General features: G+C 43.4%; 6 protein-coding genes across 11 annotated transcripts; 3 read left to right on the top strand and 3 right to left on the bottom strand.

The window, feature by feature from the left end:
- Positions 1-90: 90 nt before the first annotated feature.
- Positions 91-3,014, top strand: LOC100122129 (transcription initiation factor TFIID subunit 5). The gene is made up of 10 exons (XM_008206111.4): positions 91-305; positions 400-585; positions 663-865; positions 948-1,144; positions 1,216-1,420; positions 1,505-1,624; positions 1,713-1,858; positions 1,942-2,079; positions 2,156-2,641; positions 2,721-3,014. The coding sequence occupies exons 1-10, from the start codon at positions 243-245 to the stop codon at positions 2,933-2,935; spliced, it is 1,959 nt and encodes a 652-aa protein (XP_008204333.1). The 5' UTR covers positions 91-242; the 3' UTR covers positions 2,936-3,014.
- Positions 3,015-4,319: 1,305 nt separating this feature from the next.
- On the top strand, positions 4,320-5,874 carry LOC103315751 (neurogenin-1). Its single transcript, XM_032597320.1, has 2 exons — positions 4,320-4,616; positions 4,791-5,874. Exons 1-2 carry the CDS (start codon positions 4,344-4,346, stop codon positions 5,082-5,084), a joined length of 567 nt encoding a protein of 188 aa, XP_032453211.1. The 5' UTR covers positions 4,320-4,343; the 3' UTR covers positions 5,085-5,874.
- A 1,810-nt stretch (positions 5,875-7,684) lies between these two features.
- On the bottom strand, positions 7,685-10,276 carry LOC100122100 (pyrroline-5-carboxylate reductase). Of its 4 annotated transcripts, XM_031924460.1 has the most exons (10): positions 9,850-10,078; positions 9,617-9,702; positions 9,428-9,539; positions 9,181-9,319; positions 8,988-9,085; positions 8,680-8,927; positions 8,521-8,602; positions 8,307-8,443; positions 8,014-8,225; positions 7,685-7,940 (listed from the first exon to the last, which is right to left on the bottom strand). In XM_031924460.1, the coding sequence occupies exons 5-10, from the start codon at positions 9,079-9,081 to the stop codon at positions 7,865-7,867; spliced, it is 849 nt and encodes a 282-aa protein (XP_031780320.1). In that variant the 5' UTR covers positions 9,082-9,085; positions 9,181-9,319; positions 9,428-9,539; positions 9,617-9,702; positions 9,850-10,078; the 3' UTR covers positions 7,685-7,864. The 4 variants fall into 4 exon arrangements, with proteins under 4 accessions (XP_031780320.1, XP_032453209.1, XP_008204330.1 ...); XM_032597318.1 differs by lacking the exon at positions 9,428-9,539 and having other exon boundaries at positions 10,078-10,276; XM_008206108.3 differs by lacking the exon at positions 9,428-9,539 and having other exon boundaries at positions 9,850-10,254.
- On the top strand, positions 10,027-15,758 carry LOC100678344 (PR domain zinc finger protein 10). 2 transcript variants are annotated; one of them, XM_031924456.1, is made up of 13 exons: positions 10,027-10,161; positions 10,402-10,611; positions 10,825-11,221; positions 11,284-11,613; positions 11,697-12,032; positions 12,099-12,302; positions 12,372-12,525; positions 12,604-12,995; positions 13,067-13,331; positions 13,416-13,557; positions 13,635-13,823; positions 13,894-14,085; positions 14,152-15,758. In XM_031924456.1, the coding sequence occupies exons 2-13, from the start codon at positions 10,438-10,440 to the stop codon at positions 14,461-14,463; spliced, it is 3,087 nt and encodes a 1,028-aa protein (XP_031780316.1). In that variant the 5' UTR covers positions 10,027-10,161; positions 10,402-10,437; the 3' UTR covers positions 14,464-15,758. The 2 variants fall into 2 exon arrangements, with proteins under 2 accessions (XP_031780316.1, XP_031780315.1); XM_031924455.1 differs by having other exon boundaries at positions 13,632-13,823.
- A 215-nt stretch (positions 15,759-15,973) lies between these two features.
- Positions 15,974-21,051, bottom strand: LOC100122054 (potassium channel, subfamily K, member 13). Of its 2 annotated transcripts, none has more exons than XM_001605607.6 (7): positions 20,624-21,051; positions 18,700-18,892; positions 18,287-18,361; positions 17,675-17,874; positions 17,141-17,355; positions 16,904-17,065; positions 15,974-16,776 (listed from the first exon to the last, which is right to left on the bottom strand). In XM_001605607.6, exons 1-7 carry the CDS (start codon positions 20,750-20,752, stop codon positions 16,401-16,403), a joined length of 1,350 nt encoding a protein of 449 aa, XP_001605657.2. In that variant the 5' UTR covers positions 20,753-21,051; the 3' UTR covers positions 15,974-16,400. The 2 variants fall into 2 exon arrangements, with proteins under 2 accessions (XP_001605657.2, XP_031780317.1); XM_031924457.2 differs by lacking the exon at positions 20,624-21,051 and adding an exon at positions 19,745-20,163.
- A 997-nt stretch (positions 21,052-22,048) lies between these two features.
- LOC100122039 (coiled-coil domain-containing protein 85C) lies at positions 22,049-26,855 on the bottom strand. The gene is made up of 5 exons (XM_001605593.6): positions 24,781-26,855; positions 23,654-23,960; positions 23,178-23,577; positions 22,417-22,697; positions 22,049-22,330 (listed from the first exon to the last, which is right to left on the bottom strand). Exons 1-5 carry the CDS (start codon positions 25,065-25,067, stop codon positions 22,283-22,285), a joined length of 1,323 nt encoding a protein of 440 aa, XP_001605643.1. The 5' UTR covers positions 25,068-26,855; the 3' UTR covers positions 22,049-22,282.
- Between the last annotated feature and the right edge of the window lie 92 nt (positions 26,856-26,947).

Below are 26,947 nucleotides of genomic sequence, written 5' to 3'. Positions count from 1 at the left end.
CTACGGCTGTTTTGAAAATCGCGCGTCTCAGCGAAGCTTCCTTAAATGCACTCAGACATGAATGTGCATACGCGGCGCTAGTATCGCATTTACCGAAAACAGACCTCGCGCGCAGTGTGTCAAAAAACGCGAGACGTATCAAGTTTGTTTGAGTTTGTTGTGGCGGTTTCTGGTATTGTACCGACATCGATGGCCTTTTTAATACTTTAATTATTTGTCGTTGGTCGAAAATAATTTTTAAAATGGAGAGAGACAAGAGCACCATGCTTGCTCTTCTGCAGCTGCTTCACAAATACAACTTCAAAGTAAGTTACCAGCCTTGTCAAGTGCATTCAAATTATAACCTCAAAATACGTTTTCTTAGAACTCGCGTAAACTCTAATTGTCTTTGTTTTGCAGGAGACTGAAGAATTGTTTCGAAAAGAAGCAAACCTCAAGGATGTCACGGTCGAGGATACTCCACAGAGCGAGTCCGAAGTTAACAGTGTTTTGTCAGCGTACAAAAGCGAAGGTGACCCAGCTCTGTATGAGAAGTCGTACGGAGAGCTAAAAAAGTTTGTAGAGGGCTCCTTGGATATTTATAAAGTGAGTCTCGTGTCTTTTATACAACTCTATACTGTTTATTTTTCTTGAATATGCATTAATGTATCATTTTTTGGTAGCACGAATTGGGAACTATTTTGTATCCCGTATTAGTGCACATGTATCTAGAACTTGTGTACAACAATCATTCCGAAGAAGCAAAACAGCTTATTGAGAAGCACAGCGCCAGTTTAGAAGAATATTATCAGAATGATTTGAAAAAGCTAGCACATGTAACGAAACGAGAACACATGGCAGGCAACGAGTTGACAGATACTTTTAAGTGAGTATTGAGCCATAAAATCAAAGAACGTATTGGGGATTTAAATTACAACAGTACTAAATCTTCTTGTACATTCCTAAAGGTCCAATCAGTTTATTATCAGAATGTCTCGTGATACATTATCGATACTCAAAAGATATTTGCAAGAAAAAAAGCATTCCATTCTTTTGAATATAATACAAGAGCACCTCTATTTTGATATGTACGAAGGTGTTGCTAGAAACAAAAGCCAAATTGAAGCGACGTCTGGCGCTTTGGTAGGAGAAGCCACAAGACAAGGTATGTCTACAAATATTTTGTGTGTATTGGTAATGTGTCTATTTCATAACTAATACTTATTATCATTGTAGATAACAAGGCCAAAGTTTATTATGGACTCTTGAAAGAACCAGATATACAAAATGTCAGTTCAGCTGCTAATGAAGAAGAGGAAGAGGATAGGGATAAAGATGGACAACCAAAGAAAAAGAAAACCAAAAAGGATCCTCTGTTTTCAAAAAAGACCAAATCGGATCCTAATGCACCACCTATTGGAAGAATGCCTTTACCAAATTTGTAAGTAGCATTTTTCTTTTATCATTTATTGTATCTGATTCATCATATAACATGCATTTGAATTTAAATCATTTTTGTTTACAGAAAAGATGTTGATAAGCTTGAAAAAATTAAAGCACTAAGAGAGGCGTCAAAAAGGGTTATTTTAGGCTCTGATAGTTTGCCATCAATATGTTTTTATACTTTGATGAACTCTGTCAATACGTAAGTAACGTTTAGAGTTTGCATAAACAGTATTTAACGGGTACCATTTTCAATAATAAATTAAATTATATAATTTGTATCATAACAGTGTTATAGCTGCTGAAGTTGCTGAAGATTCCAGTTTGCTTGCAGTCGGCTTTAGCGATTCGTCAATCAAAGTTTTTAGTTTAGTTCCTCAAAAACTGAGGATGATGAAAGATGGGGAACAGCTAGCAGATGTAGACCGAGAAGCAGGTATATTGATTTGCTTCATATCTTTAATATCGACCCAAACAACTACTAGTCTAATAATTTTTTAACTTAATAACAATTTCTAGACGACGTCTTAGTAAGAATGATGGATGAAAAAACAGCGGAATCAGTAAGAACGTTGTATGGTCATAGCGGACCTGTTTACTGCCTCTCGTTCAGTCCAGATAGAAATTTATTGCTTTCATGCTCGGAAGACGGAACAGGTAAATAACGCGAGTTAAAACTTATTAAAAACAATTAAATATTTAGTGCTTAATAAAATTGCATAACTGTTTTCAGTGAGATTGTGGTCACTACACACATGGACTTGCGTTGTCTGCTACAAGGGCCACCTCTTTCCCGTTTGGTCGGTCAGATTCTCTCCTCACGGCTACTACTTTGCTACCGGTTCTCACGATAAAACAGCGCGGCTTTGGGCAACCGACTCCCACCAACCATTGAGAATATTCGCCGGTCATTATTCAGATGTCGACGTAGTTCAATTCCATCCGAACTCCAATTACATAGCATCTGGATCTAGTGATATGACCATTCGACTATGGGATTGCGTATCCGGCAACCAAGTGCGACTGATGACTGGGCACAAAGCGCCAATCTACGCGCTAGCCTTTTCTATCGAAGGAAGATTTTTAGCATCTGCTGGCGCCGACAGTCGAGTTCTGATATGGGACCTTGCGCATGGACATTTGGTCGTGGCCCTGTCTAGTCACACAGCAAGTATATATTGCCTCTCGTTCAGCAGGTGTGGAAATCTTCTACTGTCAGGTAAGCGCATAGCTAATCGATTTCAACATTATCAACCGCATTAATGAATTACGTTTCTAACGATTAATACTATCAACAGGTTCTTTGGACTGCTCCATAAAACTGTGGGACTTCACAAAGCTGGCAGAGGAAATGAGTTTGGAGGATGTGAACGTATCTCACAATCCCGACGTCAAGACAAACACAGAGGCCTACCTTTTAAGAAGTTTCGGCACGAAAAACTCGCCGATTCTCGGACTACATTTCACGAGACGAAACTTGGTGTTCGGCATCGGAAGGTTCGATGCAACGTAGTACTTACAATATTCTGTATATATGTACTATTTTATAAGTAAATTATTAAGAATAAATCTTTTATATTTAAGACTTGAAATCAACGTTTCCCTGCAACAAATAGGCGTCCGTCCTGTCCGCTCTACTTTCGTAACTACTTTCCACAAATCCATATTGCCTTAAAAATCTTCCAACTTCCCATACTTCTTTGAAGTACAATGCAAACTCGTTCCGCAACTGCTATTGAAAAATAAAACAGCGAAGAAAGCGTAGTCCAGAATAACGCAAAACGAGCCTCTCGTTAGCCCTGTACCTCCTCGGCAGCATTTCGCAAAGCACCCGTAAAAGAAACCGAGAAGGAAGGAAGTAGCCGCCGAAATCAATGGGCATCTTTCGTTTGAAGTCCGCTTCCGTGGGTGCGCCTCCTTTCGACAATGCGCAGCCTGATTATAACGAAGTAGCTCTCGTATACTTTCGCGGTTCCCATTCATGCCTCTCCGCGGTTGTCGATACATGCCTATATGTATAGATACCCCAAACGGTATACGCATATAGTATATGTATAGACGACGAGGATCGCGTATATGTACGTATAAGAAAAAGAGAGCAGTAGCTAATGACTGAGAACACGGGGCTCGGCTGAATGAAACGTGCGGTCGGCAGAGGTGGGAGTAGGCGCGCGACCAGGTGCGCATTATCTAAGGGATGAGTACGTACGGCCACAAGGAACCAGATGTCGAGCCAGCCCCCGAGAGGAGAGCTTGGCACGCGCGCATTCGCTCCTCGGGCTCGCTGCCGCGAGCATCGCTCTTCTCGAGCTCTCTCTCTCTCTCTCTCTCTTCCATACCGATTTCTTTTTAAATATGGTTTTCGTTCGATTTGTACAGTACCTTGTTCAGTGACGTTTGTTTTTAAATACCTACGAGTGCGTCTAGTGCGAGAAGATAGAAAACGGATAAGAAGAGGGCGATGGCTCTGATCTCCAGCAACCACAACGATTACCGATCGACCGGTTCGCCGACGATGCTGACGATGGCCTACGCGGTACCAGCGGTGCAGAAGCAACCGGCGAGTTACGTGGTCTACTCGTCGCCGCCGTACACGCCGCCGAAGTACGAGAAGCTCAGGGGCAGCTCGTATAATTCGCGCGATTTCTCGGACGATAGCGATCACTTAACGGACCATCGCGAGGGACTCGGGCATCATGAATATTCGCAATCCGCTGACAGCTGCTACGATAGGTCGGCCTACGCTGTAGTACTCACCCCGCAGAGGTACGTTGAATTTGCATATTTTCTTTTTTTTTGTTGGTGGTGGATGATTGGGGTTGATGATCTCGATTTGGGGGAGTTTGTTTTTAATTGGGTGCCATTCCACTTTCGGAAAGCATGAATAATTATTTAAAAATGTTCAAAAGAATATAAAAAGAATGGCTATATGCGATTTCAGTAGATACGAAGCACCGCACTACTCGCCGGATTACGGAAACGGCGCTCGAGTCCCGGTATACGAGGAGAACTCGACGGACTACAATAACCCCGGCGGCGGCGGCGGCGGCGGCAGTTGGTACAGGTGTTACGAGACGCCACCGCAAGATCATTCGCAGATGCGAGGCGTTGAACTTGTGGGCGGGAGGACCGACGACTTGGGGCCACTCGACCGATCCGCCGATTCCTGCTGGGACTGCAACGTAGCCACTCCGGTAGGTTGACGTTCCATTAGTTAACCCTCTGCTTAGTGTGTGATGATTACTGGTATTTCGTTTCCTCGAGAACCTTTTACTGAACTGCCATTTGATCGTTAACGTCTGGCCAATACTCGATTGAAAGTCAATAATGAACAAATCGATTAAAATCGTCTCCATCCCTTCCCTCAGAAAACTACCGATTCCGGCGAACCGGATACCGGCAGCCCTCGCAAAAGCGCGAGTCGCCGTCGATCGAGGGACGTCCCACCATCCCCGAGTGTTCTGAAACGTCGGCGCTTGGCGGCGAACGCTCGCGAGCGTCGCCGCATGAACGGACTCAACGACGCGTTCGACAAACTTCGCGAAGTCGTTCCCAGTCTCGGAGCCGATCACAAGCTCAGCAAGTTCGAGACGCTGCAGATGGCTCAGACCTACATCGCCGCGTTGTGCGATCTACTCAAGCAGCACGACGAGAAGAGATGAATAAAAATATTTTCGTATGCGTGAGAACACTTTTTTTTAGTTTTTTTGAATTTCTATTTATATAGTTTGGTTTTATTTATTCCGATCGAGATCGTTTGTTTGGGGGATAATTAGTATGAAATGGCGAAGCGTGAGACGTGAGATTAGTTAATTTTTTGTAATACTCTTTTTTGATAAATATATATTATTAATACAGCTAAGTACTTAAGATAATAACGGTTGCCTTTGGCGCACGTAAGTGATGAGTATTAACTAGTTCTGTTGAACAAAATATACGATATATTTAGGTATAACAATTTTATATAAGTATATTTTTATTATGCATACGCGATATCTCGAATACTTGCATGAAATGCGAAATGTTTATATTATATATTTGTACAAACGAGACGACTCAGTATAGAATACAGTTAAAGTTCCTGTGCTGACATTATGCCATTATCGCAACTATTGAGATTGACTCAGATAAGCTCTGTCCATTTTTTATATATTATTATAAAAGAGTTGTTTATATAAGATGCGCGGTTGTTTGTCGAGAAAAAATGTATATTTAATAATCAAAGGAACGTGCTGCGAAAACACATTGTAATTTGAGAGCGAAAAAAACGCATGCCAAAGATGAATACCAATAAGTTGGGCGCCACCGCGAACTGTTCGAAATTCTAATATGTAAGACCGTGTCATTCTTTTATAAATTATTTAGCGTGATATTTATAAAGTGCACTTTCTTAAGCTATTTTTCTTAAACGAAACTTGTAAATACAATGAATAAATGCGATTTTAATACATACACAAACGATCTCGTCTGATCAACAAATCTGTTTCTACTATATGTATATACAAAAAATGTTGCAACTCAACTTTCCTCGCATTTCCACAAAGTAGAACACACAAGCGTTACGACAGGGCCGAGAGATGCGTATATCTTCACCCCATCCCCCAACCCCCGCACTCGGAGGCACAAACACGCATACGATCTACATAAATAGCTCGAGCATAATGTACAATAAATATAGCGGTGATCGCGTGCCGTCACGCATACGTGGTCCCATATACTCTCTCTCTTGCGATTGGCATGTACTGCACCGCTATATCTCGTCCCTCCTCCCGCCGGTGCACAACTGTCTCGTTTGGGGCCTTATACCCGCGCGGGGCACACAAATGCGAGGGAGAGAGAGAACACAACGGTATAGATGAGTATCGCCACGCGGCTGGCGCGTGCCCTACCTCTAATTCAATAGCCGCCGGATTCGTCCCGCCTTTTTCTCCTGTATGTATACGCGTTCTTTTCTTTTTTTTTTGTCTTCTTGACTCGGATGCACCTTTCATCCCTCCGACGCGATGCACTATAAGCCGAGAGAGAGAGAGAGAGAGAGAGAGAGAGAGAGAGAGAGAGAGAGAGAGAGAGACTGCTATTAGAGAGGTTTTAGAATATCGTCGCTGTGCAGTGTATAGGGCTGTTCTTATCGGGTAATTTAGTTTTTCATAAGGGGGCTTTTGTCGAGCTTGGGAGGGGACGAGGTGATGGCTTTTTATTCCGAGGATGAGCGATGGACAGAGTTGGAGGGGGTGCATCAGTGCTGCAATTTGCATAATTTTTTCAAACGGTTTTTTTCGTTTATCCGAGTTTCGGTATTTTATATAAATGCATTTTTTATAGGACGCACGCTTTTACGCAGCGTATTGACATTGCAGCGGTGATAAAGCTTCTTTTAGGAAATGAAATCGTATAAAGACCGTAAAAAGCAAGCACGCCGTAAATTTCCAACGGTACACCCGAAAAAAAGAAGAAAATTATGAAAGCCACTCTCGTGCCCGATAAACCAAACAAAGCCTCGTAAAAAGCGGTATTTTCCCCAAACCCTGTGTGATGCATCCCCGTCGAAAGTCAAGCCGAAAACGCAGCGGCAAATTATCACGATCCACACACAGTACAGTCCTGCGAAGCGCCAGTTTCCGGGTGACGTGCGCATAACTCCGTGTAAAGCCAAAAGCTGTCTCTCCCCTTCGGACGAAAAAAAAAAGAAGTGAGAAATCGCCACATGGCACGAGCCGCACACGAGAGTCCATACGCCTCTTAATAAGGGGTCTCTCCTTACCTACGCGTGTCATCTGTTGCTTCGGTTAACGCTCGGGCCGCAGCAGCGCATGACGATGCCTCCCTGATGGAAATAGGATTTTAACAACGCGGTAATTGCCCTGCTGAACTAGGTATATAAGGTATACACTCTCCCCCATCGATGACAACGGACCCCGAGAGAGAGAGAGAGAGAGAGAGAGAGAGAGAGAGAGAGAGAGAGAGAGAGAGATATGGCCACTTATATGCGATGCTAGTTTCTCCCCCTGTGTGTGCAGCGCATGTGAATTGATAAGCTACCCTTCGACGTCCTCGTAAATCGATCATTTTTTAATGATCTTTGGGGGAAAATTAATTTTTCTACTTAGCAGCCGTTGGTGGTCGGGGCGGAGATGCGCTGGATTGGTTCGTCGGGTATATTCACTGACAAATTGAATAGCTGAGCACTGATGTATCAGTGTTGACGGCTCTTGTACTTCATGCTGTTTTACTATATAATGCATTCAATAATTAAACTGTAACGTTTATCACAAAATATTTTTGGCTTTATTGTCTGAGTGAAATATAAGTTACGTTGTCGATGGAACGTCCATTCAACTGTGTTGTATCGTTACTTAATAAATTATTGAAACGTATAGAGATACTTGGAAAATAGGCAATGTATAAGTACATCAATACCTCTTCATTATACTGAACTATCTCTTCACTTTTTACCCAACAACGAGGTCAACTCGTTTGATTTATTGACAGCTGCTTCAACAGCGTTCATCATTGCAGCTCTGAAAAAGAATTTGTTTAATTTTAGATATTAAATACATTTTGGTAGAGAAACTTGAAGAAACTAGAATGTACCTGACACCACCAGTTTCCATTGCATGGACTCCAGTTATGGTGGAGCCACCAGGTGAGCATACTTCATCCTTCAGTAATCCAGGATGCTTTCCAGTTTCTAATACCATTTTTCCAGCACCAACAAGTACTTGAGCTGCAAATCTTGTAGCTGAAGCTCGTGGAATGCCTTTTTTCACAGCACCATCAGCAAGTGCTTCTATTATCATGTATGCCTGAGACATAATGGTAAAATTTTAATATAAATTATTATAAAAAATATTCAAGATACTGATTTTATACATTGATCAACATACGTAAGCAGGACCAGATCCAGATAGACCTCCTGCACTGTTCATAAGAGATTCAGGAATTTTTTCACAAAGCCCTAGTTGTGAGAACAAATAGTTTATAGCACATTCTTCTTCTTCATTAGTTCTCAAACTGCAGTAAACTATAAAAAAACATTATACTTTAATATACAGTATAGGCACATTATAGGTACTTATTTTTGTCAACAATTGTACTAACCGGTTATTCCTTCACCAACCATCATTGGAGTGCTTGGCATCGATCTTATAATCTTGGGAAAACTGTCGACTGCCCGCAGTTTCTGAAAGGATTCATACGATGAATAACAAATGTCAATAGTGAAAATATTAGATTCAGTGTAAAACAAGAAAGACTCACTTCATCTAAAGTATCTAAAGGAATTCCAACAATTACAGAAACAAAAAGTTTGCCAGTGGTATGATGAGGAGGTTTACAAGTTCTTAATGCTTCATCTAGCATTTGGGGTTTCACAGCTAAGAATATAACATCAGAATTTTGTACTACTTCATAGTTATTGAAGGTGATGTTGATACCAACACTCTCCCATACACTCAAAGTTTTTTCAGTTCGACTTGATACCCATATATTATTAGGCTTTATGACACCTAAAGAAAAAAGAAACAGTAAATAATAATAATACAATATAAAAGTTTGCCCATACAGACCTTTTTTAACAAGTCCAAGACCAATTGCTTGTGCCATATTTCCACCGCCAACAAATCCAACATTTTTATTTATCAAGAAACTAAAGTCAACCATGATTCTACGAAAAACAATTTACACAAAATTAACAACAATAAGTACTAAAAGGAGGTGTACACGATGACAGTTTGAGGCTTGTATGCTTGTATGTCTTACCAAAACTTATTGTTGAATGACACTGCGACAGGAATGAACTAAAAACTCAGTTCTTACAAGACTCAACTTTCCGGTTCTAGTTTATAATCTAAACTTTCCATTCACGGTTATACTGGAGCACTTGGACGGGTGAGTGAATCTTGAATTAGAGAAGGGAGGCTTATCTCAACAACAGTCGCTAATCACATATATCGTTCTTTTTTAACGCGATAATGTTTAAAGGTTAGAATTTCAGATCACAACTCACGACTATAAGCTACAATCGATACAGCATAGAAGAAAAATACCGACTACCAAAGTCGGCGACATATAGTTATCACTCGTATTAGACTTATCAAGGTAAGTAAGGTTATACGTTTCTTAAAAATCAAGGTATTCATGTATTTGTTTTCGTCTGCTTAGAATACTTATAGTGCAATTATACAAATTACTATACCTGCATCTGTCATAATAGAGCAGTGGCTATCCTTCAAAACTTTCCAAACAATATACTTGTAGGTATGCAAATCAAACTGGAGCGTTCTGTCAAAAAACAAAAATCATTTGACAATAGATTATACTTATCACGTGGTCGATAAAACACGTGAAAGTAGAAATATTCTGATTATCAACAATCGATATGCAATCAATCGTATTTGACCGATATCCAACGGCGTGATAAGTACTCACTTATTGTTTATGATTTTTGACAAAAATTTTGAATTATTCTTCGATAAAACACCAAAAAACACCTGCCCGTCACTATTTATATAGCCTATACCATTCAAAATTTCCCGCCACCCCAGTGGTTCTCATCACCACTCGACTACTAGCTACATCTATATATAACTTTCCCCAGGAATGAGCATCACTGAAAGTCGATTGTTGATGAACGGGTAACTCGCTCCAAATCACTACCCAGTTTAGCTGGTCGTCCTGTTTCCTCGACGCTGGACACCCGATATCCACAGCGCGTCCAGCAGTGGAGGCACGAACCGACACGTTAGTAATATCTCATTTGCTCCGCGAGCAACCTTGTCTCTCGTGAAAAATCCCTCGCTCTCTCAGCTCTTCTTCGAATCCAGCCAGTAGCCTACTTTCCCCTGTTACCGTGTCCAGTGCATGGCATCACAGCTATATACATATACGCACACATATATACATATATACATAGACACAGAGCGCAGTGGTATTATTGTTATGATCTCGTAACGTAATGCGATTCTCGATCTGGGCTTTCAGCGGCAGCGAATTGGGATAATTCAGCTCTGAAGTATAATGGACCAAAGGGGCCCTCCTGAGGGGGCCCCTGTTGTCATCGCTGACCCCATGGACATGACTATCATCGACAAGGTCTGCAACGAGAGCAACTGGCCCGACGACAACATCGTCTCCTCGTCGACTTTCTGCGATAATCCGAGGAAGCTCAACAACAAACTGCTATTTTTGACTGTGAGTGTCCGTTTTTTGAGGTCTAAACAATCGTGACATACATAGCTCGGATGCTTTTCAATGCGAGTTTTTGAGGCTCTACTCGCGTTTTTCAGTGAAAAGCTAGTATGATTTTGCTTTTTAACGTTAATTAGGAGGTCTAGCTTTGTAAATTTTGTATGAAATACAGAAATAGTAGTGACAGCGTACATTAATGATCATAATTGTTTGTAGGTGGAGTATGTCGAAGATCAAGCCAGAGATTTTGGTCGTATGTATCCATACGAGCAAGTTTCCTTTTCGTCAAGGGCCAACTCTCCCTTGTCGGACTTTGAACATCGTGTTAGTCCTCATGATCCAAATATGAGTTCAGCTGCGAGATACTCTCCTACTCCTGTTCCGTTGCCATCCTCACCATTCCACAATTCAGTGGTTGTTCTTCAGGAACCTTCTTCACCCCTCATATCAACATCGGAATCAGCAGTACGAATCACAAATGGATATTCATCTCAGCTTACCGATCAATCATCAAATCCCAGCCTGTCTCAAAGTGACAATTCTGAAGATTTTACTGACAGTACAAGTGATGGACTAGTCTCGAGTGTTGGGAATGAATTAATGCTCATACAAGGTAATTTGCTCATCCAAATTTTTAAGGTCTTGATAATTTAAACTATACATGTATATTTGTAGGTTCAAATTCAGAGCTGGAACCTTCATCTACTCCACTTATGCTGTCAGGGATTTCAGCATCTGATCTCACACTTACGAGAGACTTTCTGGTCATGCAAGAAGATCATATCAATGTCATGAATCCTATGAAACTTAATTCGAGTTTGGAGCAAAATGTCAATCAAATTGCAGAAACCATCTTACCACACGATATTGATGATGAAACTAACGCACAAATATCAACAATGAAAAATTTTAAAAAGTTTACTGAACAGCCAAATCAAATCTTGGATTCAAACAAGAAAGAAGTTCAGTGGCCAAAGGATCAATCCATTGAAGATAATAGCCTATGTAAGTAAGATAGACATAGATCATGTATTAGGGTTAAACAAAAATTGGGCAATCAAAATTTTGATAAATCTTAATGATGTTAGGGTATAATGAAGACTGTGATAGCACTTGCACAGATGTGGCAGATTGTACTTTACACAGTGTATGCACTATTGCTGATCAACCAGTTCCTTCTAGAGCTGTTGCAACACTACCAGGCCTCTACTTATCTATTGAGAAACTACCATCTTCTGACATCATTAATGCGCAATCAACAGAGTTTGGTATCTTTGCAAAAAGAAATATTCGTCGTCGTACTCAGTTTGGTCCAATAGAAGGCATTTTACGCCCTTATAATGGATCGAAAATTGAGGGTTTACCGTTGTTGTTAGAATCCAAAGAGGAAGGCGACTTTTTCCAGATCGACGTTTCCGACGAAAGTAAGTAAAATGATGTCTGTTGCTTTAGAAATAAAGAGGAAAAACTAAATTTTTTATTTTTTTCAGATTCATCGAACTGGATGCGTTTTGTGAGACCTGCTAAAACTTACGAAGAACAAAACCTAGTTATAAGTCAACAAAATGATGGCATAGTGTTTCTCACAACTCGGAATATAATGCCCAATGAAGAATTGAAAGCTGGTCCAAGTCTCGAATATGGTAAACGTAGAAATTTACCAGTACTTGAAGTAAAATTTAAAAATAATTTAGGTAAGATATTTGTCACGCTCGAAATAAAGAGCAAATGAAATTGCGACTATAAAAGATTTTTCTCACCAGATTCGACTGTAGATTTTTGCACTCAGTCTCACATTACGACTGGACCACTCGAAATCGCCGATGAAAAAGTTACCGAAAATTCAAACGTCGATAATTTACGAAATAATTGTACAAAACTACAAAAGAAGCGCAAACCTACTCGTAGCTCATTCCAGTACGTTTTTTTCTAAACTTAGAACACTAGAATGTTATTGTACAACATTTGTCTAAAATAATAATTAATTTTTTCCAGAAAATACGTAGAAGTTAACGAAATCAAAGAAAACGATTCAAGTGATATAAGTATTCTTCGAAGTGTTAGTAAAGACTTTAAATATACAGGATCTCCAAAACTAAATGATGAAGACAAAGAAAAAGAAAATTCTCCAGATTCTAAGTTAGAATTAATGGAACAAGAAGTAACGCAATCTGATCAAACGGATATTTCAGAGAAAAATGCGAACGTTGTCTCATCGAGTATTTATAAATGTGAAATATGCTCAAAACGATTTTCAACCAAATTGAAGTTTCAACAGCACTGCCTAGTACATGGTGTCAAAGATAATGAATCACTTACATGTAATGTTTGTTTAAAAACGTTTTTAAATAACTCTTCTCTGTCTCGTCATTTGAAAACTCACCAGAGTAAGTTACAAACTATATTACATTTATGGCTAAGGTATGTTTGACTTAAATTAATAAATATCTTATTTCAGAAGAAAGACAGACTCTCGAGTGTCCTGTGTGCAGTGAAGCATTCGGACGTGTCTTGACTTTGAAAGATTTTGCAGAAACGCACCTTAATCAATATGAAACATTCACTTGCCCTCACTGCCCAAAATCGTTTACGAGCTATGCACTTACTCGTAAACACGCTAGAGCACATCATTTCGATCGAAAACATGAGTGCCAGTTTTGCTTAAAATGTTTTCCAGCAGCGGATAAATTGAGAATGCATTTATTAAAACACTCCGATCGCAGGTACTTTGACACAACAATTAATATCACAGAATGAAAACCTTAATTTTTAGACTTTAACGACTATATCAAATATCTTGTTTGCAGAGAATTTCAATGTGCGAATTGTGGCAAACAATTTAAACGAAAGGACAAACTTAAAGATCACGTTACTCGTGTACATTATACGCCAAAGACTAACAAGGACCAACTGTCGTCAAATAATCGTGCCAAAAAAGCAATTCCAAAGGTTCGTGCGGTGTCTATTAGCAAACATATTTATGCGTCCGTTCGTAATTAATCTTTCGTAACTTTGTTCTATAGCAGACAAATCCAGTAGATTGTGACCGTTTTATTTACAAATGTCGTCGTTGCCAAGTGGGATTTAAGCGTAGGGGTATGCTCGTGAATCACTTAGCTAAGCGTCATCCAGATGTCCCACCCGAGTCTGTACCAGAGCTTAGTTTGCCAATTCTGCGACAAACGAGAGATTATTATTGTCAATATTGCGACAAAGTAAGTTCACTTGCTTCAATCCATGTGTTCGATTATTTGAAAATTGCTGTAACTTGTCGTTTTTTTTCAGGTTTACAAAAGTAGCAGCAAACGAAAAGCGCACATAATGAAAAATCATCCAGGTGCAGCCTTACCACCAAGCAATAGAAACAAGGAGTTTGACATTCCTGGTTTACCGAATCCAACGTTTAGCCAGGCTGCTGGTAGTATTAAAACTGCTCCACAGGGATGCCAGTGGTGCCATAAGCAGTATGCTAGCAAAGTAGGTCACGCATCCTCGGTTCATCTGAATCTAAAACCCGATATTAACGAGCGTCGTTTATTCTAGGCAAAACTTCTGCAGCACCAGCGTAAGAAACACTCCAGTCTGATGGAGCCGGCGGATCAGATACCCCGCCCTCGAAGCCGTCCACCTCAAAATCAAAACCAACCGCCGCCCACCTCGGCCAGCTCGACTGCGAACAACAAGTCCGACAACAGCAACGAGGAGTCGAGCAGCGAAGCGGCATTTTTGAAGCCGCGCATTATCCGTACAAACGGTACCAGTGGCGAGTCTTTACCTATCAGCAACAACAACAATAACGGATTTGAATTGCTGACAAGTGGGCCACAGTTTGCTCGCGTGCGTGACATGCGCTGAAGGGCTCGACCGAAATTCGCCGCGTGATAGCGGCCTGGAGCCTTTTTGACACGAAGCTTGTCGCCTTGTGAGAGGGAGAGAATGAGAATCTCTCTCTTTTTTGGCAAGCTAGAGATTATTTTGTGCACAGCGAAGCCTTGATAAGTCGCTGTGCTTGTTGCTGCTGCTTCTGCCAGGTTGCAGGAAGTGAGTAGAAGAGTCGGCAGGATAATCGAGGATTGATGGTCTGTTAAGAGAAATGCGTTTGCACGCCTGGAACGCAGTTTGTTGGCGCGGCGTGATGTTGAGCATCGCGTGCGCTCGCCCCGACGTTAGGGGTGCTGTTGTTTTGTCCTGGGCGGCCTCGCATGCCGCCAAAAGGTATCCATGATACGTCATGTCGATTTTCGAGAGATAGACTTATTGTTAAATATGTCTTAAATGAAAAAAAAAAAAAAATAACGAATGGCTTAGCAATGGAAAACGACTGTCTAACAAATACTCGATGTGTAGATGATACTACCAGATTTCGACTTGCTAGATAATTATTTTAAAAATCTTTGGAACAATTCGTTAAATATCCGTGTCGGATCTTGCTGTCGGAGCAACGGAAAGTACTTATAGAGGCTAATCACAAATAATCTACGTGTAATAACGATCAACGCTACTGGTTAGATTCTAGCCATGAGCGAACGAATGTCCTTTCGAGATTTTTAGATAAATATTTCGTAATTTTAACGAATCAGAAACACCTCTCACGATAAAGCCTTGCCGTAATCGTTATTACGTGGATTTAGTCGTGTGCATCTGTTAGCGAAGCAAAATGAAATGGCATGCCCCCCGTAATAGAGTCCAATCCAATTTCTCCATGACGAAGCTCAGAGCTCGCCTCGCTCGTCTCTTCGTATGAACTTATCTTGCGCGTATCAACTCTATGTCTATTCCGGACCTTTTCCGAAAATATGCTTCGAGTCAGCATGAGAACGTACATCCTTACCGAGTAGCTATGATATAATAATTTGTCATTGATACAACACAGATACACAGTAATACACGTATACTGAAAAAAAAACTTACACAATATCCATACAACACACTTCCATGATAACGCAGACATCAAAGTAATACAACACTTACACAAAAACAATTTTGTCTTTTCGTCTCCGGATGCTTATTCGGTTAAATTAGAGAACTTACTGTCATCAAACGTATTGTACTATGCTAAAGTGTGAATTTCCATTTTTCGATTCTTGCAATAGACAAAAGTAAAAACGAAGCACAAGAGAGAATAAGCCTGTCGTTAAACAAAAAAAAAAGAAGAATTAAAAGAATACGAAAAAAATACAAAATTATCGTCTATATGCTCCGACTTTTAGAGCTTGTCGCTCAAAATGTGTATTTTACGTACACGCGAATTACAAAACGGTTGACCCGTTATATGAATAATAGAGGGAGTGTAAAGGATTGTGGCGTCGGAGCGGAGAATACTGTTATAACAATCCCAAAAATAAATAAAGTAACAACGAGCAAATGTCCAACTCAGCGTTGTTGTTTTATGTCTCACCATTACTCTGTTAATTATAATTTTATTTCATCATATGTAACACTTGCGCCTACAACTTTTACAATCTTAAAGATAATCTATGTATATAGTAATTCTGTTTATACAAGTTGAAGCTCGCGAAGCTCTCGATACAACATAATGACTGCGCGAAAGACGAAAACTCAAGCCTCTCGAAAAAGCTTATCGACTATATCAACGTTAGATTCTCTTTTTTTTATCAAAAATATCTGTAATTCTTCCTAAGTCTTTATAATTACATACGAAGAAGCAAGGCCGTGCCGCACCGACAATCTCATATCCCTCCAGTGTAATGATCATCAACAAAAACTGTACATCACGCATAACGATCCAGTGCAGCCGACGACTGAGAGAAAATTCAACACAACGATCGGCTCTATCTGCAGTTGGAGCTCTTGGAGTTGGCGCCCTCGAACTTCTCGCTGGCTATGGCAAGGGGTCCTACGGCCCCTGGGCCCTGGCTGTGATGACGCGGCGGGACAGCCGGCAAAGTTGGCAGAGGCAGGGGCGGCAAAGGCGGTGACGACGGTGGAAGGACCCCGTGCTGCATGTGAGCAGTCTCGTAGAGCTGCTTCTGCATAACCGCCAGCGAGACCTTGTTGGCCGACAGAAACTCCTTCATGGAGATGAGCTCACCGGACATGCGGCGAGGAGTGTCGAGACCGCAGTGCTCGTGCTCCGGACGGATCGAGTCACGGGGCATCAGTTTTGTAGGCCGGCGCCTGGTGTAGTAGATCGCCGAGACGGATGACCTGCGGAGAAGATATCGAGGGTTTGTGTTGATTGAGTCATTGTTTGACTTATTTTCTCTTTGGTTTTCTTTTGTTTTTAAAACCACATCTTTTTTGTTATTTTTTAGTAAAGTTTGAAAATTGTTACCGCCGCCTCGGCAAATGCGGTGCAGCCATGAAGCGACTCTGGCAATTGAACTTTCGTATGACGTAGTTCAGCCCTTGCTTGATGACGATCGAAGTGACGTTCAGAAGCGAGTAAATGCAGCAACATCCAATCACCAAGAAAACGAAGTTGGCAAATCTATACCTGTATATCAGAGGACAAAATCCAATCAGTGCCAGTAGGCGAAAAATCAAGGCATCATTGTCTCGCAAAACGTACAAGTGAACGTAGGGATAGTTGGGTCTCTGCGTGCTAACGTAGTCCCCGAAACCGATTGTCGCAAAACTGACAAAGCAGAAGTAGAGCGCCTCCAGGTAGTTCCAGCCTTCGAGAGGCGCGTAGAGGGCTGCGGCAGTACAGGCGACGGCGCAAGACGTCAGTGACAGGTACAGCATCACCCAGTATACGCTTGGCTTCCAGTGCTCCAGTCCCACCTGCGAATTCCCCAATGTTTGGCTTGCGTTAATATTTGAGACGCTAAAGCTCGCGCGAATTCAGCGTTATATGCTTCAAGTACTGTTCTTTGAGGTTTTTCCACTCGGATATTAACTCCGTCAAAGTTTGTTTACTTTTTCCTTTAGCCACCCAATCTTTTGAGGCATTCTAAAGCTCTTACAGTCGGTATGAAAAAGTTTCAAACTTTTTTAACTCTTCGAAGAAAAAAATTTTAAAAGCGCATCGTTGCAGGGCAATTTCATCAACCCTTTTACCGGAAAATTAATCAAAATTTTCAAAAGCCTATAATTACAATACCTCCTCCTCCTCGTCGTCGAGAATATCCGGCAACGTGTTCTTGCCGTCCCTGTTCCTGGACGTCCGCGATATCCGTCGTGAACTGGCCAAGGTCGTCTGGCGCAGACGCTTTTTCAGCCGACGCAAGTGCAAACTGCGCAAGATCCACGCCAGGAATGTGATGATTCGTTCCAAAAAAAGATTGAAGAACAGTATGCCGCCTACGAACGAAAAACCATCGTCACCTGTGATCACGCCGCGCGCGGCCTTGCAATGTATAAAAAAAATCTTCTAATATACACTGCACGTCTCGCTCCTTGTATTTCTCTCTGCTCATAATACAGGTGTGTATCATGGCTCGAGTAATTGAAGAGCTGAATTGGTCGCGGCTCTGTAATTTATGCGTTGACACGTGCGCAAGCCTCGCTGATACCGTAATTTTCGAGATTTTTTTTATCCTCTTCTCGCCGAGAAAAATTAAACTTGCCCGCGCGGGGACTTTGTATATAAAAATAAATCCGAATTCCCCGTACTCTGCACTTTGCGCGTAAACAGAATTTGCATGTGCGAGCGATAGCCGTTAGTTATTCCCTGCTGCATATAGAGTACACAGTATTAATTCAGTTTTATTACCAGAGCAGCCGAAAAATCCGTAGAGGACGACGGCTGCCTTTCCGGCTGACGTCTGCGGCGCCGTGCTTCCATATCCTGCAACGATACATAAGCGACTTTGAATTTTTCTTTATAATTTGCACGTCGAATTAATCGGCGCGACGTGTATATAAGTGAAACTCAATTAGTCCGGTGTCTAATGAAAAATCGCGAAAAATTCAAACGCTCAAGAGAGACGTATTCGTAATATACAGAGTGAGCGAGTAAGAGACGCTTCGTCGAGCTGGGTCACGCAGTTATTAGCATTCCCAGGCCTCATTCCCGCGGATACGACGACCCGAAACCGACACCATTTTTCGCATACCCCCTCGTCTCTCCGAATACACGTATATTATATTATTTTTCGCAGATCGTATAAGAACTATATAGCTCACCTATGGTGGACACGATGGTGCCGACGAAATGAAAGCTGCCGGGAAAGTCCCAGCGTCTACGCTTGTTGATTATGCCAATAGCCGAAGCATTGCCATAGGCGTAGAGCAACTCGTGAAGACGCTGCAGTGCCTGAGCGCTGCCCCGCAGGTGGTGTCGTCGAAACGCCTGGTACACTCGCCAGAATTCGGCGGCCTGCCGGAAAGAGAAAAAGCACGATTGCAAGTAGTGACTTTATTATGCGCTCGCGAGAGAGAGAGAGAGAGAGAGAGAGAGAGAGAGAGAGAGGAGAGGGTCCAATAAAAGTTTATAATGAAACTTTTCGAATGTTTTTCCTCGCTTTGACGCTCTCTCTCTCTCTCTCTCTCTCTCTCTCTCTCTCTCTCTCTCTCTCTCTCTTTCTTTCTCCCGCCGCACGATGTTATTATACCCGAAGTAGGTTAAAATAAGAAAAATTCGATTTCGGAGAAAAAGAGAGAGATTTTTGGTTATCGCGAATACGCTGAGCTTTTTTCCTTCGAATCGGAGGGCGCGAGGGAGAGAAAGAGAGAGAGAGAGAGAGAGAGAGACGAGTTTATCGATTCATGGGTGATTGTTATTTAATGCCTCCATGGGCTCTATCTTTGCCCTCTTTAGAAACTAAACAGCTATAGCCTTTAATAAAGAAACTATATGCGAGCAAGATCGCCGCCGAGAGTTCAGATGCCTCGGCTGTGCTGTGTATGCACTTCGACGTTCACCTTCAAGAGCGAGGGAACTTAATTTTTTTTTTCGCGCAGTGTTGACATTATAGTAATTATCGTTGTTTTACTAAGAACGAGGTGTCTTCGATCAATTTTCATCAGAGAAATGCGCGGGATTATGCGTTTATTACGAATTATAAGTTTTCATTTCGCATAATCACAGTAATTATAAGCGATATGTCAAAAAAGTACAGCCGTAGAATTACTTTTTCAACTTATGCTCGAAAGTGTATACTTAATCCATACACACTAGGCATACTTTCGTTTTCTGTTTTCGCAATTGACATAGTTGTATAAATCATACCATTAGCAGCATAAACTATTCAGAAGCGTTGTACTCGCCACAGTCGGCGACATAAAAGCAGAAAGAGTAGACCGCGGCGCACTGGTCGCCACGCGTTTTCCGAAAAGCAATAAATTAACCGATTCGAGGACAAGTTCACGATTTTGTTTAAACTAGCACGCGGACAACTTGAACTCCTCGGCCACTGTTATAGATTGTCAAATGTGGGTCAGTCAAATTATTAATAATAACTGAAAGTGCAATTATCGTAAATATAATTCGAGCGAAGTTACCCCGCCGGCTAAACGAAATACAATCGCAATTTCGGATTGCCTCATGCATATTTTGTTTAGATCGATTTCCCTTGATCCAAATCCAGGTGCTTAACCCTACTATTTTATAGAATTTTTCACCGCGAGCTGCAGCTCTATGCTAACCGATTCTCACTGCAAACTTGGCGTTTTCTTCTTCTTCGTTTTTTTTCGCGCGTGGATCATAAATTTTCGATGTTAGTTTTACGGTGGCGATAAACCTACTTTAATATTCGGCTGCGTTACGCTATTTCGCGCGATTTTAACCGAGGTGATCGCGATTCGATGAAGTTTTTTTCTTTTCTCTTGTCGTAATACGTCTCGTATGCTCTTAATTAATAATTAACAGCCTGCTTGAAAATTAATTAATTAATTACTAAACAATTTAAATTTACTTGTAGAATGAGCGATAATTAGTTTTCTAAATTTTGAATAATGCATCGCGTCTGCATAGTCGAAATGACATTTTGAACAATGCTTATGACATAAAGCTAAGTCAAATTAAAGCTTTATTTTGAAACACGTTCCCAAATAAAATTACAATCAAAATACATGTTACTCCATTTTACTCAATTGGAAGATGACTGACCTGTCGAATCTCGAGATCGGACTCGAGCGTCTGGAAGAGCGCTGCCCCGGCGAGCATGTAAGCCGCAAGGACGAAGGCGAGCAGGATGAACCTAGCATTGTCCTCCGCGAGGCCCCCGTGCACGCACATCACTCATCTCTCGCGATTCGCTCTCACTCCTCGCCGATTTCCTTTTCCTTCTAATACCATCTACCCGATTCCATATCTATCTGTATCGATGCCAAAGAATCGGAAAACACTTTTCAAATCGAAAGCTCTTCCCGCGCTTTTTCCTTATTTATGAATTTAAACTTTTTCCCGTCACTCGAAACAAACGAACCATCCAAGCGCGTCCGCTCGAGTCCTCCCAAGAGTCGCAGCTCCTCGAGACTTTCTCTCTCGGCGCGCGCGGTTGTCGCTCATCAGTCGCCGCGCTGGCGGCCGAGCTTTCGCCCGCACGGCGCAAGCTCGCGCCGCAGATTGTCGATATATATACGTGTATGTGGCGTTATATACACTGGCCGCGCTTTTTTTACATACACGTACACACAGCGAGACGAGAGAGAGAGGCGTCACTTTTTTTTCTCTCTCTCTCTCTCTCTCTCTCTCTCTCTCTCTCTCTCTCCCGTGACGTCCGGTTTGGTATAGAGATCGTCGGATGGGGCTTCTTGGAGATCTGAGGCGGCTCGATAAACTTTCGGCTATAAATAAAGCGCGCGGCTGATGCAGTCCACGCGGGAAACAGAGTCTTGCTTATTTTTTTTCTCTTTAATCTTTGTTTTTGATATTGGCACGAGTCGAGATGCTGTAAGGTTACAAGGGGGGTGGATCAATGAGGTGCTGGTACGTGTGGGTCAGAGAAGGCTTTTTTTCGATAGTCGAATATTTGAGTTTATTACTCGTTACGAAATTCAACTTTCCAAACATCCACGAATTTTTCGATCTCCAGCCGCGGAAAGCTCTCCCTCTGAAAATTTCAACACCCGCCGATGACTATTTCCCTGCGTCGTGACACTCTTTTCTGGGGCAATTTCGCATCGCGTCGTGCCATTGAGCGCGCGAATCCTTTGAGCCGGTAAAAATAGAGGAAAAACACACATCTCAGTCGGTTTCTCTCTCTCCCCTCATCTGCGTATACCCACACACACACACGCGGACTCACATACGGGAACCTCCGAGAGATGTGTGAAAAAAGAGAGGCCGGCTCTGCAAAGGCCCAAAGCACCGCTGAGTAAACGCGGCCTCGATGCTGATTAGCCGCGACGACCTTCCGCGCCTGAGTCTTCGCTTCGAACTAAGAATATTTCTCACTACCCCCTGGGGATGACTCGTCGCACACAATGTCGAGGTGCAATGCCGGCCCGCTTTCGGGGGCTTTTTTCGCGAGTGTCTTTTGTTGCACCGAAGGGTGATGGAGATAATTGTTTGCAGTATAGGCGATGCGTGTATTAGAAAATAGATACTTTTTAATCAACAATCGAGCTAGGCAAGCCTGCGGCTTTCTACACACTAATATATAATCTGTACAATTCGTTAATAGATTAAAACACCTATGGTACAATTTTGTTTTCCTTTACGTAAAATTATACACCTTATCAGCTATGTGATTGATTCGTAGAACGTCGTTGTGTATACGTTTGTAGTATAAATAATCGATTATGCGAATTCGTTGATCGTCGCTCAGTGTCTGTTCTGCGCAGGTCCTTCTTCCAGCTTTCGCCACACGACCTAAAAATGTCAATAATTTTTCATCAACCATCACGTAAAAATGAAAAATACTCAAAACTCAAAAATTTTTCAAAACTCCGACTCACGTTGCACATCTCTCTGATGAGTGCCTTCTCCCCGTCGTGTACAGCCTCCCTGTCCAGCTGTTCCCGGACCTTGAGCACTTGTAGCGCCCTGACCACTGCCTCGGGTCGATTGTCCAGTTGGAAATCGTCGCTGGGTGTCCTCTGACTGTCTGCCCAGACTTCGTTGTTCGGCGGACCTCCGGGCCAGCAACTCTGCGCTGCTCTGGCTTGCAGTATGTTCTTGTCCTCCTCGAGCTGCTTCACTCGCTGCTCCAGACTCCGCACGTACTGCATCGTTTGGTCTGCGGAGCGAAACAAGATTGTTAATAATTGAGCTGTGATCAAGCTTTTACAACAGTGGAGTAATCTGATTATCCGATCATAGAAAGGAGCCGTTACACTGCATAGGTGCTATAGGAAGGCCGAAATGGTGAGCTTAATACTGCACGGCTAAAGGTGTTTGCTTTTTACAAAAGTGCCTATTTTTCAATGCACAATGTAGAGAGCGAAACGACCTCTGCTCGAAATCGAATCTAGAATCGAGCCTCGTAATCTCGGAATGTGCTTCTGAAGAATTAAAACCTTTACCATGCCGTCGATGTCAGTTTAAACGTTAAAATTCACACTCGGAATGTTGTACCCTTACAACAGTATACTCATTCCATCGAAACTCCATCTCGAATTCTAACGAAAAAAATCATGCTGAACACATCAGGCCCAACATCAAGGCCAATCCTACTTATAAATCTCCTGAGCCCTATCACAATAAAAATCCAAATCACCGTTAAAAGTGGAAGACACGTGGTGCCGATTCATCCTATGATGCGGATGCGTGACCTGCGGTGCACTTTCATCGGCGTTGGTGCTCGAACTCGAGCCATCCCCGTCGTCCCTCTGCCCTCCTCCTCGCTCCTCGTCGAGGTAGAGACAGAGCTCCTTGAGCTCCAAGTTGTCCTTGATGAGCTCCTGCTGCTTGTTGTCCAGCTGTCGAAGCTTGTTCTGGTAAGCCGAGACCTCTTGGCGCATGACGCTCGCGGTGTATCGGCCGAATCGCTGCCATTCTCGGGCCAACTTACGACCCTTTTGCCGATCGTCGTCGAGGAAACAGCAGAGGTCTCGAAGTTCCTGGTTGTCGTCCGAGAGACGCTGGTTCGCTTCTTTCAGCACTCGCAGCTCGTTTATCTGGAAGCGTTCGCATTGTTGAATTTGAAAACCATACGTACTTTCTTAAAATTAAAAATTAACCGTATCAACGTACCAGACTCTGAATCTGCCGGTGCTGCTCGGCAGCCAATCTCGCGATGTCGCTCTCCGTCTTCCTCACGAACTTGAGCATCTCGACGGGTCCGAGTCTGAGAAACTCCTCGTCGCTGATCCTCTGCCTCGGCGCTGGGGCCGTAGTTTGACCGTTTAACGCCGCGGCATTGGCTGCTACCGTGGGCACTCCTACGACCGGTATACCAGTACCTGGTGCGGCTACTCCTGGAGGCGCCGTCGAGGGGCTTGGAATACCCGACGGCAAGTAGCTTTTGCTCGGGTGAAGACCGAACGGCGTCTTGTCCACTCTGTTGAGGGAAGGAATCGCTGCGTTTAATATTTATGACTTACCCGGAGCGATTGTTTATGCGACGCACGAGCGCTTGTTGTGGCGATCGGTATTGTGTACGCGTGACGTTAAGCGAAGATGAGACACGTTTGTTGACTGCTTTGTAAGCGATTATAGTGCACTGAATCTGTAATACTACCAATATCGCTTTTTGCAATCAATGGATCACGATTGCAGATTCGTTCTGCTGCTTACCGATTCGCAGCGAGAAATGCTTGTAGCGCGTCGATTAACTCGCGACTGATCTGGTTGATGAATCGGTTGCATCAAGCCGACGGTGAAAGGTTTTTTTTCTGGCTAAAAGGATCTAAATGAGGTGCACGTTTAAGCCCGTAAATAGCAACAGATGCACTGTCCGCGGCGTTCCGAGAAAATCGGTAAATATCACACACGCGTACACGACACTAGTATTCAAATCCGAACCGATTTTCACAAATTTGGCGAATCCACGTACTTAGGAGAAATGAATGAGAATCCTCCACGTATAGCAGAGAGAATTGAAAAATCACCTCACCGTCAAATTTAGCAAACAATCCTACGGTACACCTCTCTCTCATGCAAATGCGGATCTATACTCCGCTGAAACGTCACACACGCGGCGGCACATCGAAACAAGTTCCAGTCTCTCACGGAAAAAAATCATCTCTCTCTCTCTCTCTCTCCGTTCTCCCGCGCAGCGTAAGCCACAATGCGCTCGAAAACCGTTAAAAGCCCAGAAATGTTGGTCGTCCTCCTCCTACTTCTTCCAAAAATCCCAGATCCTCCCCACCACTACTCACCTCGTGTTCTGAGTCGTGTGATGCGGCAGGTCTATCTTCTGAGCGAACTTGCTCTGGACCGCATCTTTCACCTGACTGGCTAGTCTGGCTGCCTGTTGCTGATGCTGTTGCTGTTGCTGTTGCTGCTGATGATGATGGAGGACAGCTGCGGCTCCGTTCTGTTGGCTCTTGAGAATACCGGCGCTCGGCTGGGGCGGAGGCTGGTACCGCGGCGGCTGCTGCGGCTGCAATGGGTCCTTCAGACCTGCTGCTACTCCCTGATGCTGCGGCTTCGACTTATTGGACATTGCGCGCGACTATACTGACTGCACGGCTCTTTGCGTTTTCTGATTAGTGTATCGTCGTGTATAGTCTTCGATGGGACGGTGAAAGATAGATTAATCGCTGCTTTTCTCCTCATCCATCGTGGCCCATTTCGGTGAACGCGATGGCCCACTCGGCGAGCATTGCCCTACTCTTTCCGAATGTTTCTCTCTCGCCGATGTGTGTAAGTGGGCACATAAGAGATCGCGTTTTAATACGCGGAGAGTATAGGGTATATCGATCTGGGTCAGTCGCGCGCGACCTGCGATCGAGATCGGATCGGTACACACACACACACACACAGTCTTGAATGAAGCTCGAGAAACTGGTCTCTGGATTCGCGCACTCGCGAAAATTATAATCGCACTTCCGATATATAGACGTATAAGAAGCGCGCACTCGCGATCGCGTTCTAAGACGCACACAACACACAAGCGGCCGCGAGTCAGTATATGAAGAGAGTGGGAGTATACAACGCGTGTGTGTGTGTAGTGTATACGCCGCGACTTTTTCCGCGGAGCGAGAGAACGGAATGCGCGTAATCTTTGTCTCTCTCTCTCTCTCTCTTTCTTCCAGGGCCGACGCGCGCGATATGCCTCTCACCCGCGTATAATTATTCCTCTTTCATGGCGCACAGGTCACATCGTCGATTATAGACACTCGCGGAAACCAGCTGCTCGTATATGCTTTGAACGGATCAACACAGCTGCAAATCGCAATGCACAGAACACAATAACCCGTTCACTCCGCCGTCAATGGCGGCGTCCAGCTCCTTACCTCTCCGGCGTGGCACTGCTGCTCGGCGGCTCGGAAAAGGTGAAATCCGCGAGCGGCATGACGAAGAGCAGCAGCAGCCGACTGTCTTTGGGAAAAAGCGATACCCAGACTCGTCGTCTTCCGCATACAATGGGGAAAGTGGGACTCACACGCGTGACAGACAGAGAGAGAGAGAGAGAGAGAGAGAGATAGAGAGAGAGAGAGAGAGAGCTGTGTAGTGTGTATGTATAGTATACGCCGTATACTACTCTCTGCAGCGGACGAGCGTGATCGAGGAAAAGAGAGTGGGAGCGTCCGATCGGGAGTATAGTGAGAGAGCGGCGGGAGAAAATCCGGGCCCGAGACGCGAGCCAATGGGCCCCCAAGCGCAAGACTGCAACATGGCCGTGGAGCTGCTATATTATATATACCTGCTAGGAATGCCGCACGAGAGATTGTCGAGGATTTTATGGCTGCTGCTGGTGGCCGGCGCTGGTCGTTGCAGTGCTGCGGCTTTATTATTGGATTTGGCATAGAGGGATGGAGGGCCACCGATATTTATTGCGAGGGTGAGGGAGATTAGACCTGTGCTGTATTGACTCTGCGGTCGGGGTGCCTTAATGGGCTGATTTTGTCACCTGCAGCGGCGGACTTCGGATTTTATAGCCGCTTCGAACGCACATCGTATAATTTATTTAAACTAAAACAAACAGTACCGATCTTTCCCTGTCTTAAATGCCAGCCTACACAGGCCCGTTTCAAAGGAACAAGGAATGCCGCCGTCACCTGTTAAGAAGCCGTATATATGCCATACAGGCACCCAATGACAAAGCAGGTATGGAGAAAACTCGAGAAAAGCAGTGGAGATAATAGGGCCGCTCGGAGCAGGTATATACGAGAGAAAGAGCTCCGCTGCAGGCGTTACGAATGACACAATGCTACGCTCGAGCGCCAGGTGCATCTCGTTGCATAGCGCGCGCGCGCGCTCGAGAAAAAATCTCGACACATTCCAGAGGAATTTCGCGCGCGCGCTCCTCCTTCTCCTCTTTTCTCTGTATTCACCGGAAGTTACCTTCGAGAATTCCCGAGCCGACCTTGCCGTTAGTCG

This window comes from Nasonia vitripennis, chromosome 2, assembly GCF_009193385.2.
Source record: "Nasonia vitripennis strain AsymCx chromosome 2, Nvit_psr_1.1, whole genome shotgun sequence".
Lineage (NCBI taxonomy): Eukaryota > Metazoa > Arthropoda > Insecta > Hymenoptera > Pteromalidae > Nasonia > Nasonia vitripennis.
Note: the sequence above shows the minus strand (reverse complement) of the source record. Positions and strands in the feature narration are given on the sequence as shown.

Bases quoted from the DNA above. Each gene is read 5' to 3' on its own strand.
- LOC103315751 (XM_032597320.1), top strand. From the start codon at position 4,344: ATGGCTATATGCGATTTCAGTAGATACGAAGCACCGCACTACTCGCCG. The intron at 4,617-4,790 runs GTAGGTTGACGT...CCCTTCCCTCAG, and splicing joins ACTGCAACGTAGCCACTCCG to AAAACTACCGATTCCGGCGA.
- LOC100122039 (XM_001605593.6), bottom strand. From the start codon at position 25,067: ATGTCCAATAAGTCGAAGCCGCAGCATCAGGGAGTAGCAGCAGGTCTG. The intron at 23,578-23,653 runs GTACGTTGATAC...GAACGCTTCCAG, and splicing joins ACCGGCAGATTCAGAGTCTG to ATAAACGAGCTGCGAGTGCT. The intron at 22,331-22,416 runs GTGAGTCGGAGT...TGACATTTTTAG, and splicing joins TCATCAGAGAGATGTGCAAC to GTCGTGTGGCGAAAGCTGGA.
- LOC100678344 (XM_031924455.1), top strand. From the start codon at position 10,438: ATGGACCAAAGGGGCCCTCCTGAGGGGGCCCCTGTTGTCATCGCTGAC. The intron at 10,612-10,824 runs GTGAGTGTCCGT...AATTGTTTGTAG, and splicing joins ACAAACTGCTATTTTTGACT to GTGGAGTATGTCGAAGATCA. The intron at 13,824-13,893 runs GTAAGTTCACTT...GTTTTTTTTCAG, and splicing joins ATTGTCAATATTGCGACAAA to GTTTACAAAAGTAGCAGCAA.
- LOC100122100 (XM_032597318.1), bottom strand. From the start codon at position 9,081: ATGGTTGACTTTAGTTTCTTGATAAATAAAAATGTTGGATTTGTTGGC. The intron at 8,603-8,679 runs GTGAGTCTTTCT...GAATCCTTTCAG, and splicing joins CTTTAGATACTTTAGATGAA to AAACTGCGGGCAGTCGACAG. The intron at 8,444-8,520 runs GTTAGTACAATT...GTTTTTTTATAG, and splicing joins GGTTGGTGAAGGAATAACCG to TTTACTGCAGTTTGAGAACT.
- LOC100122054 (XM_001605607.6), bottom strand. From the start codon at position 20,752: ATGTGCGTGCACGGGGGCCTCGCGGAGGACAATGCTAGGTTCATCCTG. The intron at 18,362-18,699 runs GTGAGCTATATA...GTATCGTTGCAG, and splicing joins CACCATCGTGTCCACCATAG to GATATGGAAGCACGGCGCCG. The intron at 17,356-17,674 runs GTATTGTAATTA...GGGAATTCGCAG, and splicing joins TCGACGACGAGGAGGAGGAG to GTGGGACTGGAGCACTGGAA.
- LOC100122129 (XM_008206111.4), top strand. From the start codon at position 243: ATGGAGAGAGACAAGAGCACCATGCTTGCTCTTCTGCAGCTGCTTCAC. The intron at 1,625-1,712 runs GTAAGTAACGTT...GTATCATAACAG, and splicing joins TTGATGAACTCTGTCAATAC to TGTTATAGCTGCTGAAGTTG. The intron at 2,642-2,720 runs GTAAGCGCATAG...TACTATCAACAG, and splicing joins TGGAAATCTTCTACTGTCAG to GTTCTTTGGACTGCTCCATA.